Genomic DNA, 18,099 nt, shown 5'->3' on the forward strand with positions numbered 1-18,099 from the left:
ATCCTTTAATCAAATGTCAATTAAACATAAGCAAAGCATCAAATTTTCACGTCCTCATGACAATATATGTATTGCAAAAACTCATATATTTGATTGTATGTCTTAAACCTTGGGTTCAATCTGTTCATGTGGAAGGAATGCCCTTCCAAATCGTGTTTGAAATACACGCTATAATGATCATTTTGTAGGGACAAAACCCCTGCACCCACAAGCTCATGTTGTAATTCCAGACACTTACCCAAGTGGGACCATTGATATAATACCTTGCAGTGAAGTAATGCATGTGCAATGCACTTGGCATGTTGTAAACACTATAGCATTTGGTGTGAATCTACAACCATCAGTTGTAAAGATGCCTCTCTGATTGATCTTGGCCTTATCACCAATAGTCTCAGCCGTGATACTTTATGGATACCCTTTTACTGAAGTTGTTTCCTGACCATTGGGAGCTCATCCTTGAATTGCTACCTTATGTTCAAAATGTTGTTGTGCTTGAAGACCTACCTGAGGAAGTCTATGGTATCTCAGTGGTTCTGAAAGAAGAGTTTGCATTATAAAAATCCACATAATGTAAATGCCCCTACTTGTAAGAAAGCCCTGTAAATGCTACCTCAAAAGACACTCATGATGCATGTTCAGAAATGAAAGAGACTAAGTCCTTCAAAAGCAAGTTTGTGGTTGCTCCTCATTACATTGTCCACTTTGAGTTGTCATGAGGTTTTCATTTTGTGAGAAGCACGGGTATAGGAAAAGTAACTATAAAGGACAGATTTGTATCGCACTGGTGACTCCCATCAACATTGCTCTATTTGAGGATTATTGTTATGGCAAGAGCAGCCACTCCCATTTTGTCGCCCACATGATATTTGTATGCTGTGTTTTGGTAGCCTTTTGGTTTCACTTATGATTGCTGTGATTTTCTTTGGCTGGCCACAAGGCCTGATGTAAATATTCTAATTTAGTTAAAGTTTCTTCATGAGAGAGAGAGAGATTTTCTTTGGCTGACCAGAAGGCCTGATGTAAATATCTTTATTTGATTTAAGTTTAAGTTTCTTCATGAAAAAGAGAGAGAGGTTTTTTTTTGGCTGACCAGAAGGCCTGATGTAAATATCTTTATTTAATTTAAGTTTCTTGGCATGTGGCAGTTTCTTCTGCTACTTTGTGGTTGGTGACTCTTATTCACTTGTACTTTTCATGTAATTAATATAATTTCCCATTATGAGAGAGAGAGAGAGAGAGAGAGAGAGAGTATAATCATAATGATTTGTTATCAAGGTCGCATTGGCAATATTTGGGAGTCTCCAAAGGGATGCTTGATGTTTTCATTTACTCTTGAAATGGATAATGGGCGGTTGTTACCTTTTCTGCAATACGTGGTGTCACTGGCGCTTGTTGAAGCAATAGAGTCAGTGTGCTTGCAAAAGGTGAGACGGTGCTTCTATTCAATGATCTCCATCACTAGTTATGTGCAACAATATTTGTAAGGGATTGTATATTAGGATGTCTCTAGAGAGACTTCTAGCCTAGCCTTAGCTTCTTTTGATAATATTGTAACATTTGCTTTTTCAATTAATATATTTCAACATGATACACATTTCAGATTTTTAGATTGGCTTAGTCTCCTGTTATACACTGGAGAGTTTTGTAGTGTATTTGCATGTTTCGCAAAGCTCTTAATCTTGGATTAACATATTACCCTCTTCATTAGAAGGAATGTGAATTTATAATTTATGAGTGATCTGTATAATGCCAGGCAATTCCTAGCCATTCTAAAATTCCAGCACGAACGTTTTACCAGCTTACTCTCTATCAAAAAAAGCTTTGATATTACCTTTTACTTTCAACCCTTGCCAATATGGTCATGATTTTTGTGGGATTTTCACCTGTTTTGCGGTTTCCCACATGGTTATGCAAAGTTTTCAGAAAAGGGCACGTATTTAGGTACACGCAAGTTGTATGTTGGAATGTGATCCAAGAACTTTCAGTTCCATCTCGACTCCTCCCCCATACTCTTAGAGAACCTTTATACACCACCTTTGACACTTACCATGGCAGACTGGTGAAGGAGGAATGAATAAACTCTCTTGCAGTGCAGAAGGTTAAACTTAAACTCTTTTCCTGCATGAGATTGAAGAAAATCTTTAGAACTTAAGATTTGTGTGCACACACACTTGCATGTGTGCATGTGTACATGTTCAAGGAAATGTTTAGAACTTAAGATTTGTGTGTGCACACTTGCATCTGTGCATGTGTACATGTTCACATAAAAAGGCATTGAGACTTATGACAACTGATAAAATCTGCTCTCTGATTTTGCATGGAGGCCTTATCATTTCATATATTGATGACCTATTTGCTTGGTTAGAGTCTAGAGCATCCCTCTTCTTGCAGTATACTTTGAGCAAAGCAGCCTTGGACTTGTGTTTGGCACATTTATGTATTGTAGTTCACACTTATGCTTTTGGTTGATGGTTTGTGAAATTTAAAACTTGGTAGACATTTAGGGACGTTTTTATGCTAGAGGACTGATTGAAGATTGCCAAGTTGTATTGGCTGATATTGTGAGAGTGCACAATGGAAAGGAATGGAAACACAGAGACAAAGGAATAGAGAGAGACTGCAGAATGTTGATACAAACGGGAAAGTGGAAGGAGATTAATCAGTTTCTGCACGCAGCCCACAGTGCCAGTGAGGGCACCAGATCAGGCTGATGATGATGGTAGCACCAGTGACAGAGGAAGATGATAGAGTCGGAGTGTGCACCTGTCAAGGAAGGAGGAAGATGAATGAATGAATGTGCCAATTGAGTGGAGGAGGCTATATATAGCCAAATATCTCCAAATCTGGCCGATCTAAAATTTGGGGCCAAAGCACTTGGTAATAATGCCAAAAATGCTCATAAAAAATCAGGGCCAATGTTCAGCAGGTGTAGGTAGATTGTTAAAAGCAGTAACTGCTCGTTAAATGCACACAAAATCCTGATTGGAGAAAATGCACTAAAAGGCAATAAACTGAGTGCTCTAGAATGAGCTACCTCCTTCGTCAAAACAAGTGCTAGATAGGTCAGACAAACATGACTGCTAACATCCCCTCTCAGATCCTAGTTGTGGTAGAGGGCCAAGAAAGAAACGGATCGTTGGGTGCAAAAAAGAATGCCAATGTCAATGAAGTCCATTGATGTAGGGTGTCGATGAAAAAGCTCCTCCTGATCTTGGGAAAACCCTCTTAGACACTAGGAGCCAAGAAATCCGTAGCTGCATCATTGAGATCGTCCCCCATTAAAAGGGATGTGGATATGAGGGAACCATCGGAGGAGAGTGTGGGGGATGGGAAGGAACGTGTGGAATAGGTGGCGCACAAGTAGGAACGGGTGCAGCAATAGACAACAACCTCGGAGAACCCTGCATAAGAGAAGGGTAATGCAGCCTGTGAAGCCCGTTCTTCAGCCAACCTATCGTGATAATGGCCCTTGTAGGAGAATCCTCAATACAAACGGTTTGCTCGGTGAAGACAAACCGGGTACCAAGCCTAGTAAGGCCATAAACTTAGAGGAGTGGAAAGCCCAAGTCCGGAACATAAAGGGCCTATGAAAGGGAGCTCAAAGTGTGGTCGGGAAAGAAAGGTAGAGAGCCAATGCCACAAATAGGCATCGATACAATGTTACCAACAGTGATTGAACCTTGAAAAGAGCATAGATCTTGCAACAAATCACCTCGAGGAGTCAAATGAATAGAAGCTTCACTATCAACTAGCCAAGGCCGCCAGAAGATGAGGCAACCACTGAAGAAGGCTCCTCCAACTCAACAATATGAAGGAACACTAACTCATGGGTAACCACCAGAGTAGAGGTAGAAGGCTCGAATGTTTTAGCTCCATCCTTTACTCCCAGACAAAGGCAAGGGTACTGCTTCCAACATTTCTCCTGTGGATGTGTCTATTGAGCTAAAATATGCATTACTTGCTGATTACCCTCTTAAACAGCTCCAAAACACACTAAAAATGCTCTATTAGAGTAAAACCCTAAAACGGGGAGCAGTTTGAGAGAGTTCAGTGGAAACCCTAAAACGGGGAGCAGTTCGAGAGAGTTTAGTGGAAACCCTAATTTTTGGGGTGCCCTTCCACATCTATAAATAGACTGGCTGCCCCCATTCAGCCAAGATCCTTGTTTGCAGGTTACACCACCCCACATACCCTCTACTGCTGTTGGCGCCCAGTTTCCAGCCTGCAGTCCGCCTCCATCTGCTGTCCAGCCATCATCGACTGCAGCCACATTATCTTCAGTGTGTCCATTGCTGTAGGTGACAGCTCTTAGTTGCTGGTGACTACTCCAGACTGTTCTAGACTACTGTTCAGCCTACTGTCCATCATCTCCAGGGTCAGCCAGCTTGCGTTTTCAGCATTGTAGGCCCTGACACTCTTAGACAGTGTTTCAGCCTGCTGTTTAAAGCAAACTGTGCACAGTTTCTAGGCTTCGATTGGTGGTACACTGCTGCGTTTACCAGTTTCCAGCCTCCAGACTGGTGCCTTTTAGTGACCAGCCTGCTACCATTCACTATTCAGCACTCCTACACTCCAACTGGTGGTCACAGACTTGGGATCCGTCTTCGGTGGACGTTACACTCTGACATGGTGACAGCTCTTAGTTGCTGGTGACTACTCCAGACTGTTCTAGACTACTGTTCAGCCTACTGTCCATCATCTCCAGGGTCAGCCAGCTTGCGTTTTCAGCATTGTAGGCCCTGACACTCTTAGACAGTGTTTCAGCCTGCTGTTTAAAGCAAACTGTGCACAGTTTCTAGGCTTCGATTGGTGGTACACTGCTGCGTTTACCAGTTTCCAGCCTCCAGACTGGTGCCTTTTAGTGACCAGCCTGCTACCATTCACTATTCAGCACTCCTACACTCCAACTGGTGGTCACAGACTTGGGATCCGTCTTCGGTGGACGTTACACTCTGACATTACTCTACCCTTGAGCACAATGTACACTCTTACATTCATTTACAACATTCATTCACTTCAGAGTTGTGTTCTCTCTCTTCCTTTTTCTGTTTGTGTTTGAGTTTTGAGTTTTGTATTTGGGGTTTGAGTTTTGCCCTCTATGTCTGTGTCTGTCTCTTTGTGTTTTTGTCGTGGTCGTACACTCTGTGTGTCCTCAATGCAAACCCCAGTAGTTTCCTTCACATGGTCTTAGAGCCGGTGCTCTTGTAAAGAGTATCCTGTGGATATTGTGGAGAGCTAGTCTTTGTGCGAGGCACACAATACGACTCGTAACCAAATCACAATGTCCCAGACACCTTCTTCTCTAGTTCCTATGATGTCTTATCAGGCTTTTCCATCATTGGAGGCCCTGAGACGACATTATGGACTTGCTGAGGAGGACGACACTCCACCTTTGCCAGATTTCATTGGCATGACAGAGGACTTTGAGGAGTACTATCGCAACAAGTATATCTGTCTCTTTGTGTTTATGTCCTTGTCATACACTCTGTGTGTCCTCAGTGCAAACCCTAGCAGTTTTCTTCACAGTGTCCCCTTGCCACAATATGGGCATTTAGGCTTCTCCGAATCGGAGGTAGAGCTTGAAGAACTCTCTTGTCTTTTAGCCTTTGGCCTTCCTTTTTTCTTTTCTTCCCTCCTGAATCTACAACAAAAGCTTTGGTGGAGGTGGATCCATTGGTAACCTCTTTGGCACACTCGTCGTACTCCAAAATAAGTTGGGCAAGCTCCACCCGTAGAAGCTTTTCATGGGTCCTCAATGTAAGAAGGTTGGTGTAGAAGACATCAAACCGGGGAGATGGTAGTTGAGTCAAAAGAATCATAGCCATATCCTCTGAAGAGATCATCGTGCCAAGGGATGCAAGCTAATCCCTCATATTCTCCAACTTGTTAATATGATCCTTCATGGAAGGAGAATCATCAACAATGAGCATCCGTAATTTCTTCTCAAGAGTAACCTGGTGGGCAAAAGTCTTTTGATGATACAAAGAAACAAGCTTTGTCCACACTTTCACTTCTTTCTGTAACCTATGCACATGCACTAGGATAGAATCTTGTGAGCTCATAAAAAGGAAAGATCGGGGGCTCTAGAATTGAGCCGATCTAATAAGGCTGCATGATCAATTGATGATCCAATGGTGGGATCCTTCATGGGACGGGAAATAGGGTGGGCAAAAACTCCCAAAGATCAAAGGTATCAAGGATACACTCCACCTTACACGACCAAAGCGTATAGTTTGAATCATCAAGCCGGTCCTCTTTGGGTAAAGAAGGGAGTACGAGCATCTATATAGAGGGTTCCATGAATGGCATATGAAGGCTAGCAAAATGGGCATTCTATGAAACATGAAGAGAACGGGGAGGAGAGGGTTCTTGAACAAACGGCCTACCTCCGTTCTCTACGATCCACACAACAAACTTGCCATTGTTCGGAGGAGTGCTGAAAAAGCTGCTCAGCTGTATCATCAAAGCCATGAAACTGGTGGTAGGACGCCTTCAAAATCTTGCAAGACACCCACAAGAAATTTGCTTTTTGGCGGTAGACAGCCCCGAAGCAGGAGGAAACAACAATAGGTTCATAAGGAAGTTGATGTAGAGGGTCTACCTTGGGGGAGAAATACTGTCGGCCACACAAAGTAGTTGTCGCCTTCAAGAAGAAAGCTGCATTTTCAGCAAAATGCAGATGTGGATGGCCTCCTCTACAAGAATCAGGGACTTTGTGTCTCTCTTAAACAATGATACCATGCTCTGATACCATGTGAGAGTGCACAATGGAAAGGAACGGAAACACAAAGACAAAGGAACAGAGAGAGACTACAAGGAAAGAAGAATGAAATCTGCACTGAACAAGAAAGAATGCTAATACAAATGGGAAAGTGGAAGGAGACTGATCAGTCCCTGCACGCACACCACAGTGTTAGTGAGGGCACTAGATGAGAATGATGATGATGGCAGCATCTGAGACAGATGAAGATGACAGAGTGGAGTGTGCACTTGCCAGGGAAGGAGGAAGATGAATGAATTAATGTGCCAACTGAGTGGAGGAGGCTATAAATAGCCAAATATCCCCAAATCTGGCCAATCTAAAATCAAGGGCCAAAAATACGGCCGACCAGGATTCGAGGCCAAAAATATGGCCAACAAACATTTGGTAGAAATGCCAGAAGTGGTTAGAATAAATCCGAGAAAGGGTGGACAATGTCTGGCAGGTGTAGACAGACTGTGGAAAGTAGTAACTACTCTGGAAATGCACACAAAATCTCGACTAGAGAAAATGCACTGAAAGGCAATACATTGAGTGCTCTCGAATGAGCTACCTCCTCTGTCAAAACAAGTGACAGACAAGCCAGAGCTCCTAAAGTCCTCATCAGACTTAGGACTGAGGCTCATAGGCAAGAGATGACAAGGCATGACAAACATGACTGCTAATAGATTTCACATTGATTGGTAGGCAAGCTTGGACAATGCAACTCTATGACTGGAAAGCATTCCTGAACAAGTTTGCAAAACGAGTGGCTGAAATCTCACATGGCCTATCACTTTGCCCAACAAGGTATGAAGACAATTAGATGACATTGTCAACATTGATAGGCATGCTCTCACTTTTCCATAGACATATAGAAGCTTTGGGATCATGATCCATAACATACCTATTGGAGGAAGATCAGGGAACCAATAATGCCTTTGGAGCTAGTTTCTTTACTTGATTGGTGCCATAGATTGCATGATTGTACCAAAAGCAAACAGAAAAACTGTTATCCTTTGAGTCGTATCTTAGAAAAAAAAGGCCATATACAGGCCTTGCACCACTTGGGATTTATGAGCATGTAACTAAATTATTGCATTCAATTAAGTCCACGACTTGGATGACACAGAATCTTTGAAGAATATAGAAAAGAAAACTGGCTTTGAAAAGATGTTTGTTGGGAGCTTTGCAACTCAGTAAGGTGTTGGGAAAATAAGAATTGCAACTACTAGGTGTCAAAGATGTAGAGTAGCTAGTGAAGACATCGGTCATTCCCTTTGGCACGGTTCTAGTACATGGTTACTACGTAATCATTGGAATGCCCAGGTCAAATATAGATTTGCTATCATGAATTTTGGCAAATATTTATTGACTGTTTGACAGTTTTTCTCCTTACTCTGAGAAAGAGTCTTTTCTTTGCATGGGCCAAATTTGAGCCTTGTGGACAATATGAATAGTATGGAACTATGCAAAATTAGGGTATTTAGAGAGACTTTTCTCAGGACATGGGATTCTAGCTTATTCTTCCTTTTCCAGACCCACATGGTCTAGCACTATAGGCCTCCCAACTGGTTATTCATTCAAGCTTTGTAATAGACTTCCCCTTGTTACATAATTTATGATATGGAGGCCCTTGCAAGGCGGCTTTGTACTTTGCATTTTGTTTCGAGGAGTCTTATTAGTAGAAGTATTTCTCTTTGAAAAAATTAAGCTTTCTAACTAGGGATCATGCACAAGCCACCTGGCCACTTTTCATCACTATGGCCATCACTTTCCTCCGACAGCTTTTGCCATCATCTCTCCCTTTGCCTTCAGCTATCACTCCCATCACTGTCGCCTGCATTTTTTTAGATATAATTCCATGACAGCTCTAGAAGATTAGACAGCTATTGCCGCTGCCAGGGGGAGTGCTTCTGTGGCATTTTGGTGGACTGCATCCTCACGTTGCTGCTTCAACCCCAGATGATCTGTCTGCTGCCATTGCATCCATCCATGTGACCTTCAGCTGCTACATTTTGCATTTCCCTACTGTTTCCACATGTTGACTGTTCCTAAGAGTTGACTGCAGCTATTGCTGCATTTGTCCTCACAGGACCTGTCCCTGCTGTCATTATCAGATTTCCTAGCCTGCACTCCCTTCAATGAGCCCTTTGAGTTTTGACCCCGTCGTATCCTGACAGCAGCTGACCACTCGTCCGTCACCTGCTCAGGCTGCCTGCCACCAGCTCGACTGGTTTTTGAGGTAAAAAAATTTTAAAAGAAAAAAAAAAAACTTTTTTATTCCAGATTCATCTCTGGGAAAGGCACTTTTTGCCTGGGCAGGCACAGTAGTTTGGATACGTGTCTGGGACACAATTGATACAAAAATTTCTTGGCAAATAAGTCAAGAACTTTGGGGCTTTCGGGTTTTGTGAAGACATTGGTACATGCAGAGTAGTTGCAGTCTGAAATAGGCTGTTTTTGAGCATTTTAGGACAAATGATTTTGGGGCTTTTGCTTCTACAGTGTTGCTGAGCATTGAATGCACCTTGGACTGCATGCATTCAGACAGTTTTGACAGAGTGTACTTTAGTTTGCTAGTTGCAGCAAGCTATTTGCTGTAATTTCTGGAAATTTTGAGATTTTCAGGTTGGTCCAGCTTGGACATTGCTCTCTTGCTCTTTTTGGAAATTGATTATCATGGCAAATCAGGGAGGTGATGTATTTACCTATGTATCCAAGGAGGACAGGTTGGATGGTAACAACTATTCACTCTGGTCCTTCATGATGAAGAATGTGCTGATTGCAAAGAATCTTTGGGACTATGTAAGTGGAGAAGAAGTTGGGCCTGGAGTTGTGGCTCCTGGTACTCCTCCTTCAGTAGGACGTGGACAACGGGCAACTCAGCTTGTACAGCTTGCTCCACTTCAGCCACTTCCCCAAATATCAGCGGCTCAAAAGGCATGGGATACACAGGATGCACAGGCCTTGTTGCTGATTGCATTGGCGATTCAGTGATTTGTTATCCCTCACATTTAGTCTGCAGCTTCTTCACGAGAAGCCTGGCTGACTTTGGAGAAGATGTTTGATGGTAAGAATGAGACCCGCATCTCTTTCTTAAAGAAAGAGCTAGAGACACTGAAGATGGATGAGAGTGATTCTATGCAAGATCACCTAAACAAAATTCAGGACTTGTGTGAGCAACTTATGAATGTCGATGAGTATTACTTAGATGCACACTTGATATCTACTACATTGAATTCATTGCTACCCTCGTACTTGGCCTTTTATACGGCCTTGAATCTCACCATGAGGATTGCCCCACAGCCGATTACTTTTCTTCAGTTGGCTAGTTTGCTCTTAGAGGAGGAGCAGACAAGAAGAAATAGTGGTGTGGATGTTATAGCCTTTGAGTAGGCTTTTATGACACGACAGAAGGGCAAGGGCAGCCAAGTAAAGAATGCTCCGCAGAGCTCTGGGACTTCAGGCACCTTGCAAGGTAATAAGAAATAAGAAGGCACGCAAGCTAAGAAAGGAAAATGCCATTATTGCAAGAAGCCAGGCCGCTACATCACTGAGTGTAGAAAGTGCATAGCGAAGGAGAAGAAAAAGAAGTCAGGGATGTCTGTTTCTGATGCTCCTTCCACTGCTACTGAGTTAATGTCCTTTGTTGCAAATATGGACTATTATTTTTATACATGCGGTTATGACTCTTCTTGGGCTGATAGAGCATTCAGCTCTACTGAGGATGCTGATGCATGGTTTTTTGACAGTGGTGCTTCTAGGCATATCACATCTCATAGAGATTTGTTTGTTTCTGTTGGTGCAGCTCCAGTTGGCAAGTCTGTAGAGTGTGGCAACAATGCATCATACCTTGTTAGAGGTATTGGGGAGATTGTGCTCACAGCCATTGATGGCTCTATTCTCTGCCTACAGGATGCTTTGTTTGTGCCAGACATAAAGAAGAGTTTGTTATCTATTTCTTCTTTGGCACGGTGTGGTTTGCAAGTCACCTTTGATGATGGCAGATGCATGGTGCGAGATAAGGAACACATGACTTGGGTATTGACTGGCACTCTATGTCATGGGTTATATGAGTTGGATGCTCTTTCAGTTGATCAATCGGCATAGTGCCCACTTTTACTCCTGCTATGTTACAGGTGGAGTTGTGGCATGCTCATGGCATGGGGCATGTAAACTATGGTAGCTTGATGCTCTTACAACGTACACAGATGCTAGATGGATTACCTCTTTTGGAGAGACCTCCCGAGCACTTATGTGAGGGATGTATTTTGGGAAAAATACATCGGTTTTTGTTTCCCTATGATGTTGCTTTTAGAGCCACAACCAGGTTACAGTTAGTGCACTCAGATGTATGTGGCCCTATGGAAACAAAGTCATTGGGTGGATGTTACTATTTTATGACTTTTATTGATGACTTTACTTGCTTCTGTTGGGTCTATTCTTTAGTGAAAAAGTTAGAAGTGTATGATGCATTTTTGGCCTTTGTAGCACTTGTTGAGAACCAATCTGGCTGTAAAAGTGAAGACTCTCCGTTCGGACTGAGAGGGGGAATATATGTCCTCTATGCTGAATTCTTTTTTGAAGCACAAGGGCATTGTTTATTAGTTCACTACTGCTTATACTCCACAACAAAATGGGGTTGCAGAGAGGAAGAATTGGTCACTCTTAGAGACGGCTAGATGAATGCTGAAAGCAAAGAGCTTGCCACATAGTTTTTAGATGGAAGCCGTTATGTGTGCTTGCCATGTTTTGAAGAGATGCCCCACCAAAGCATTAAAGAATGTCACGCCTTTTGAGGCTTGGAACAGCCGGAAACCTTCTGTTGGGCACTTTCGTACAGGCAAGCTCGTATGCATGATACTACACATACCATGGAGTTTATTATTGGAGCAAATACAGTTGATGATGAGGAGCCTGAATGTTTTGAGGATGCACAACATAGTGTGCATTGGATGGCAGCAATGCAAGTTGAGTTTGATTCCATCATTAAGAATCAAACATGGGATTTAGTGTCTTTTCTTATTGGGAAGAAAGCCATTGGAACAAATGACAAATATAAAGCCAGGCTTGTAGCCAAGGGCTATGCACAGAAGAAAGGCATTGACTATGAGGAGACATTTGCTTCTACCTCCCGCATAACCACCATCAGGTCTATGGTTGCTTTGGCTGCCCATTATGGATGGACTGTGCATTAGTTAGATATAAAGACTGCATTTTTACATGGGGAACTTCATGAAGAAGTATATGTACATCAACCCATTGGTTTTGTAGTTGAGGGATCTGACACTTGGTTTGCAAGCTGAAAAATGCTTTATATGGCTTGAAACAAGCTCCTAGGGCTTGGTATGCAAAGATTGATGCCTTCTTACTCAGCCAAGGGTTTATAAACAGCTCATCAGAGTCTACTCTTTATGTATTTAAAGGGGGGGATCCATGTTGATCATTTGTCTATATGTTGATGACCTTTTGCTTATAGGGACACATGTTGATCAGATTTCAACATTTAAACAAAATTTGCAACAAACTTTTGAGATATCAGACTTGGGGTCTTTGCATTATTACTTGGGCATTCAGTTCATACATGATGCTAGAGGTATCGGTTTATCACAGTCAAGATACATTAGTAAACTCCTTGAGAGGTTTGGCTTACACGATTGCAAGCCAGTCTGTATACTAATGGAACCTGGACTGAAGCTGTCATTGCATGATGACAGTGATTTGTTTGATATACACACATGATCTAGTAGTTGGATGCCTTATCTACCTATGCAACACTAGGCGGACATACAGTTCGCAGTTTCAACCTTGAGCAGATATATGCATCAGCCACGCATGTCACATTGCCAAGCTAGGGTATTAGATCTCTTGGATTGCTTTATGCCAAGGGGGAACCATTACACTTACATGCTTACAGTGATTTTGATTGGGCTAGTGATTATGATTCACGTCACTCTACTAGTGGCAATTGTTTCTTTCTAGGCTCATCTTTCATATCTTGGCTTAGCAAGAAACAGTCCACTATTGCCACATCATCTTGTGAAGCTGAATACAAGGCAGCTTTCACTACCACAGTTGAATGTGTATTGCTTAGATGCTTGCTAGCTGATCTAGATGTATCTGTCATGGAGCCTACTCCTTTGTTCACTGACAATCAGAGTGCCATTGCAATGGCATGGAACCCGCTGTTTCATATACGCACGAAACACATTGAGATACATTATCACTTTGTCAGAGAGAGGCTACATGCAGGAGATATCAACCTCGTCTATTGTCCTACCACTAGTAATGTGGTAGTCATCTTTACCAAAGCTCTTTCTCGTGACAAATTTGAAGCATTTTGCAATGCTTTAAATTTGATCTCCTTTGGTGGCGGATGACCCTTGTATTTTGATCGCTCTTCACTCCAGCGGGGTTTGTTGGGTTTCACTCACGCCTACGCTCACAGAGGAGTGTCGGTGATCAGTAGGACACTAGGGTACTTTTTACTCTCCGTACGAGAGGTTTTTTTTCCCAGATTTATTCTCTTTATTTTATGTGGCTATATTACACATTTTTGGGCGCTTATCATGTTGCACATACTTCGGGTGTGAACACCCTCTTTCAACCCTAAGGTTTAAGGGTTGTACCTTGAACCCACTAGCAAAGCTCTAGTGGAGAGTAAGTATATGTGCTGTTAACTCCTGTCGTCGCGTTGCAAAGCTGCCCTTGCCTCTGCCTATATCATTGTGGAGGTAGTCCTCATGGCCCAAGGGATCTTCATGGTTTGACTCACCTCTATGGACGCAGCTCGTGAGTTAGTGGAGAGCTTATTCTATGCTTCCACGAAGGGGGTCATTTACATGGTTCCCTAGTATAGCGGCTTCACATTGGAAACATTTGCGCTCCATAACAGATTTCTCAGACATTCAGTCACCTTACTTTTCCCCGGATTGGCGGTAGAGTACCGCCAGTTAGTGGAGGACTTTGGATGGCTCTGCGGCACAATTCTTCCTACCTCCTTGGCGGATGCAATGAGAGCTACAGGAGTCCCAAAGGTATGAGTGGCCGTGAAAGACCCAATGAGTATACCAAAGTTCCTGGAGATTGAGGCAGGAGGTCACTCCTTTAGGCAATAGGTCATTGTGATTGGGTAACCAGGGCAGTGTCTATGCTGCCACAACTTTGGGCATCAAGTAGCAGATTGCACGTGTTTTGCCACCAAAGCGGCTTCGTCGATAGGTCCGTAGGTGGACGTTGATGGCTTCACACGGGTCAAGAGACAACATAGAGGGAGACGGCAAGGGGGGCTGCAACCATCTCCTCAGACACAGCCTCGAGAGCAGGGACTAGGAGGGTGAGCGACACCCCTCCGGTAGAGCATTCCGTACCCCCCCTCATCCGCCCCACCCCGCAGGACCGTAGTCCCCCACATCCACCACCCACGGCACATACTACCTCACCTGAGATCCCACAGCCCCCACATCCACTCCCCCCCACCTCCCATGGATCCCCCACTGTCCCTAGTCCATAGCCCCCCCCTTCTAGGGCCACTACCCCTCCCCCCCCCTCCCCACACCCCCCTGATCCACACCCGGTACAAGTGATTCCCCTAGACCCACTTTCTTTTCTCCCACAGGAGATGATGAGCCATACACGCCTACATCCTCCTTGCACCAACAGTCTTGCCCTCTCCACATAGCCACCAACTAATCTTCCCTTGCCACTTGTCACACTTTCCCGAGATAGGCGCAGCTGTTACCACAGGAGTTCTTCCGCAGTGGCCCGTGGTTTTACTTGAGAGTTGCGGAGCACGGAGAGTTCCCACTACCTCTAGAGGTGGGGATCTTTGTGGTTCGTAAGTCAAGGAGGGGAAAGGTCCATCTACTAGCACCATCGGATGTACCAAACTACGCCTTTTTCCTTCAGTCCTCTCACTCAGGGGATTGGACAACAACACAGATAGAGGAGGAGGTGAAGAGATAGGTGGCGGACCACATCTCCCGGTGGATGGGAGGACTAGCACTGTTTGCATAGTAGTAGCCACATTGCATGATGGACATTAACTGGTGGGCTGGTGCCGAGGTCCCACACTTGAGCATTATCTTTCGAGCCCCTCCACAATGGAGAGCTCTGATGGATGTGATTGAGTGGCCCTTGGCACAGATGGCCCATTTCTACCAGTGTACAGAGTCACAACTCTCAGCATGGCTGATAGATGCATTAGTAGTATCACTTGGAGCATCTATCACCCCTATGGTCCCACACGAGGGCCACCACGGGGGACTGGAGTTCGCCGTCCAGGCCTGCGGAAAAGAGTACTTGCATGCCCCATAGTTCTTCCTCCTCATCAGCAGCTTCCACAACGAACAGATGCCTGTTCGGTCAATCACAGGTTTCCCCATGAGCTTACACCTTGCATCGTGGAATGTGAATAGTCTCCACTACAGTGGGGCATGTGGTTGCAGGAAGTTGATTGTTCGGCAGGAGTTGTAGCCGGCCCTTGCGGGACGGATAGATATCCTACATTTGCAGGAGCACAAGCTCACCCCCGCCCAGGCCCATCAGGTAGGGAAGGTTCTCCTAAGCATGCCACACACCTATTGGGAGTACGCCATCGGTACCCACGGCAGAAGTGGAGGCGTATGCACCTCTATTGGCCCGAGCCTTACCACCTGCGTACGAGATCATGGGGTGATTGTGGCAGGGGGGGTTCTATGGGTGAGGTTGGATATTGGGGACTCGTACCTTAGAGTCCTTAATGTCTGTGCCCCCACTGAGGTTAGAGTACGCAACAAGTTCTGGGTGGAGATTGCAGTAGGACTCCCAAAGGTGGACTCCTGGATTGTTGGAGGAGACTTCAACAACCTGGAGGCCTTAGAGGATGAGTAGGATAGAGGCAGAAACTACCAGGGCATGGCTGGGGAGGAGCAAGAGGCATGGGAGGTCTTTCTACTGGCAGTAGGAGCTCGCGATGCTTGGAGAGACCCAGGTTTCCACATGAGGGAAAGGTCATTGGACTTCTCGTGGGGATATAGGCGGCTAGGTGGAGTCTTATTGGAGTGGTTGGATAGGTTCCATGTGGGAGAATGGGGATGCTCTCGTGGAGGCCAAATAGGGCTGTTGGCTGGCATCACTCTGTTCGTGCCCGGTTCTCCTGACACTTGATCCCCCAGCATCTATCCTAGGTACACGATCCTGTCCGATCCCTGACTCGATCTATAGGAGGGAGGAGGTGATGAGACAGATAGAGCAGATTTGGACCAGAGAGTGGGATAGGAGGGACCGGATAGCAGGGGAGGTTGCAGAGGTCCTGGCCGAGTCGAGTAGAATCTGCCAAGAGGTAGCCATACAGGCCAGGCAGCAGAGCTGGGAGGAGGAGAGAGCACTCCGGCGAGACCTTGCAGCCACGCAGAGACTATTACAGAAGGCACTAGGGGATCCCACCCTCCATGCATAGGAGGTGCGAGCGCGAGTAGCCATTGCTGTCCTTGAGGACATGCGTTTGGAGTTCTCTTTCTGCAACTCAGCAGCCTTCTGGGCGCGAAAGGGGGACATGATGTGTAGGGAGTTCTTTCAGGCACACCAGCCCCGCACCTCAGGAGAGCAGATACGGAGCCTTTGGGATCAATATGGGAGGATTTGCTCTAGCACAGACGAGGTGATGGAGATTGCCATTGACTACTATAGACGCCTTTTCCAACAAGAGACAGCCTCAGCCAGAGGACACCGTTACAGACAGCAGGTCTGGGATCACATCCCGTCTCTCGTCATAGAGGAGATGCGATGCTCCCTCCTAGCCCCCTTCACAGAGAAGGAATTAGAGGAGGCTTTTCACATACAGGACATGCAAAAATGTTCGTGAGAGGATGGTCTCTCTAAGGCCTTCTTCACCATCTTCTGGGAGGTAGTGAAGGACCCCTTACTACTGGCTTTCGAGGAGATTTTCAGTTTAGGTCGGATGCAAGGGAGTTTATCGGCAGGTCTTATCAGTCTCCTCCCCAAAGGGGAGACCGGTTGGAGCTCTCCCAGTGGAGACCGATCACCCTATTGCTAGTTGCCTATAAGGCATTGGAAAAGATGATTGGTAGGCGACTTCGCCTCGTGCTTCCAAACATCATTCATGACACACAAATTAGCTTTGTCCAAGATAGGAGCATCCTAGACAATGTCTTTACCTTCTCTGAGGTGATAGAGTGGGCCTAGCACAATGGTCAGGGATTGGCTCTTCTTGGAGGGCACCATGGAGGGGTTTTGGGCTTCCCCCAGGCATGGATCCATGGGGTCTCTGCACTACAGATCGGCTACCAACAGGGTTCTCATAGGTGGCAGGAGAGGGGAGGAGTTTCAGCTAGAAAGATCGGTACGGCAAGGCTGCCCACTGGCCCCGTATCTGTTCCTACTCTTTGCAAAGGCGATGTCGCACTTTCTCATATCACGTTTGAGTGGGTTACGCGGCCTCCGACTTCCAGTGAGAGAGGAGACGGAGTTGTTAGACTCAGAGTATGTAGATGATACAACACTTTACATAGAGGACGATGAGTTGATGCTAGAGAGAGTGAGACTAGCTCTCGAGGTGTTTTGTACTACTACAGCAGGAGCGAAAATCAATTGGCGGAAGTCGGTTGGTTTTCTTACAGACTCGGACTCTAGTATGGAGTGGGGTGTCCACTTGGGATTTAGATGGGTGTGTAGAGGGCAGACCGTCTGCTACATAGGGTTCCAAGTGGGACTCGACATCACCTCTGCCTAGCAGTTTCTCCCAGTCCTCGACTCTATTCGGTGGAAGCTGACCTATTGGAGCACTACTCGCCTCTGCCTAGCTAGCAATGGCTCGATATATCGCCTCATGTTGGTGCTTCTCCTTGTCCTGTGTTGCTCAGCGGTCTCACACCAGGAGGGCAGACTTGGAAGGTCCTACTGCAGGAGGGTCTCCAGAAGTGTAGACCGAGGCTTGGTAGGGATTGGAGACCGTCCTTGAGATGGATCTTCACGATGGCCTAGATCACGCCCCCTAGACCCCCCCTTCCTACATAGCTTACTTCGAGTGTGGCAGGGCCTTCGTAAGGCCCTAATTCAGAGCCCCCCAAATTGCCAGGAGGAGATAGACTGTCAGCCGGTGATCTAGAACCCCAAGTCAGAGATCAGGGGGGGAGGTATAGATCTGTGAACGCCCCCACATCCAGTGGGCTGGTTGGGAGGCTGGCCTGGCTCGCACCATCAGGACTTGGCGGGAGGTGTATAGGTTGGTGGACAAGGAGGTGTTGCAACGGGCATTAGGTTACCAAAGAGGAGTCGAGTTGAGGAGAAGGGAGATTGATACAGCAATACCTTAGGAGTGGCTTGGTCCCCCAGTACGAGATCCAGTAGAGCTCGGG

General features: G+C 45.4%; 1 protein-coding gene across 2 annotated transcripts in view; it reads left to right on the forward strand.

Moving 5' to 3' along the window:
• Positions 1–18,099, forward strand: part of LOC148031819 (biotin--protein ligase 2-like) — a 131,484-nt gene that overhangs the window by 50,835 nt on the left and 62,550 nt on the right. For both annotated transcript variants that reach the window (XM_087685492.1, XM_087685493.1), the window contains one exon: positions 1,276–1,424. In XM_087685492.1, the coding sequence (XP_087541618.1) occupies positions 1,276–1,424 (149 nt within the window). The remainder of the gene's footprint in view (positions 1–1,275; positions 1,425–18,099) is intronic.

The sequence above is a fragment of the Lygodium microphyllum genome, chromosome 9, assembly GCF_053477565.2.
Source record: "Lygodium microphyllum isolate KBCC chromosome 9, Lygodium_microphyllum_v1.1.10, whole genome shotgun sequence".
NCBI classification, from domain to species: Eukaryota; Viridiplantae; Streptophyta; class Polypodiopsida; order Schizaeales; family Lygodiaceae; genus Lygodium; species Lygodium microphyllum.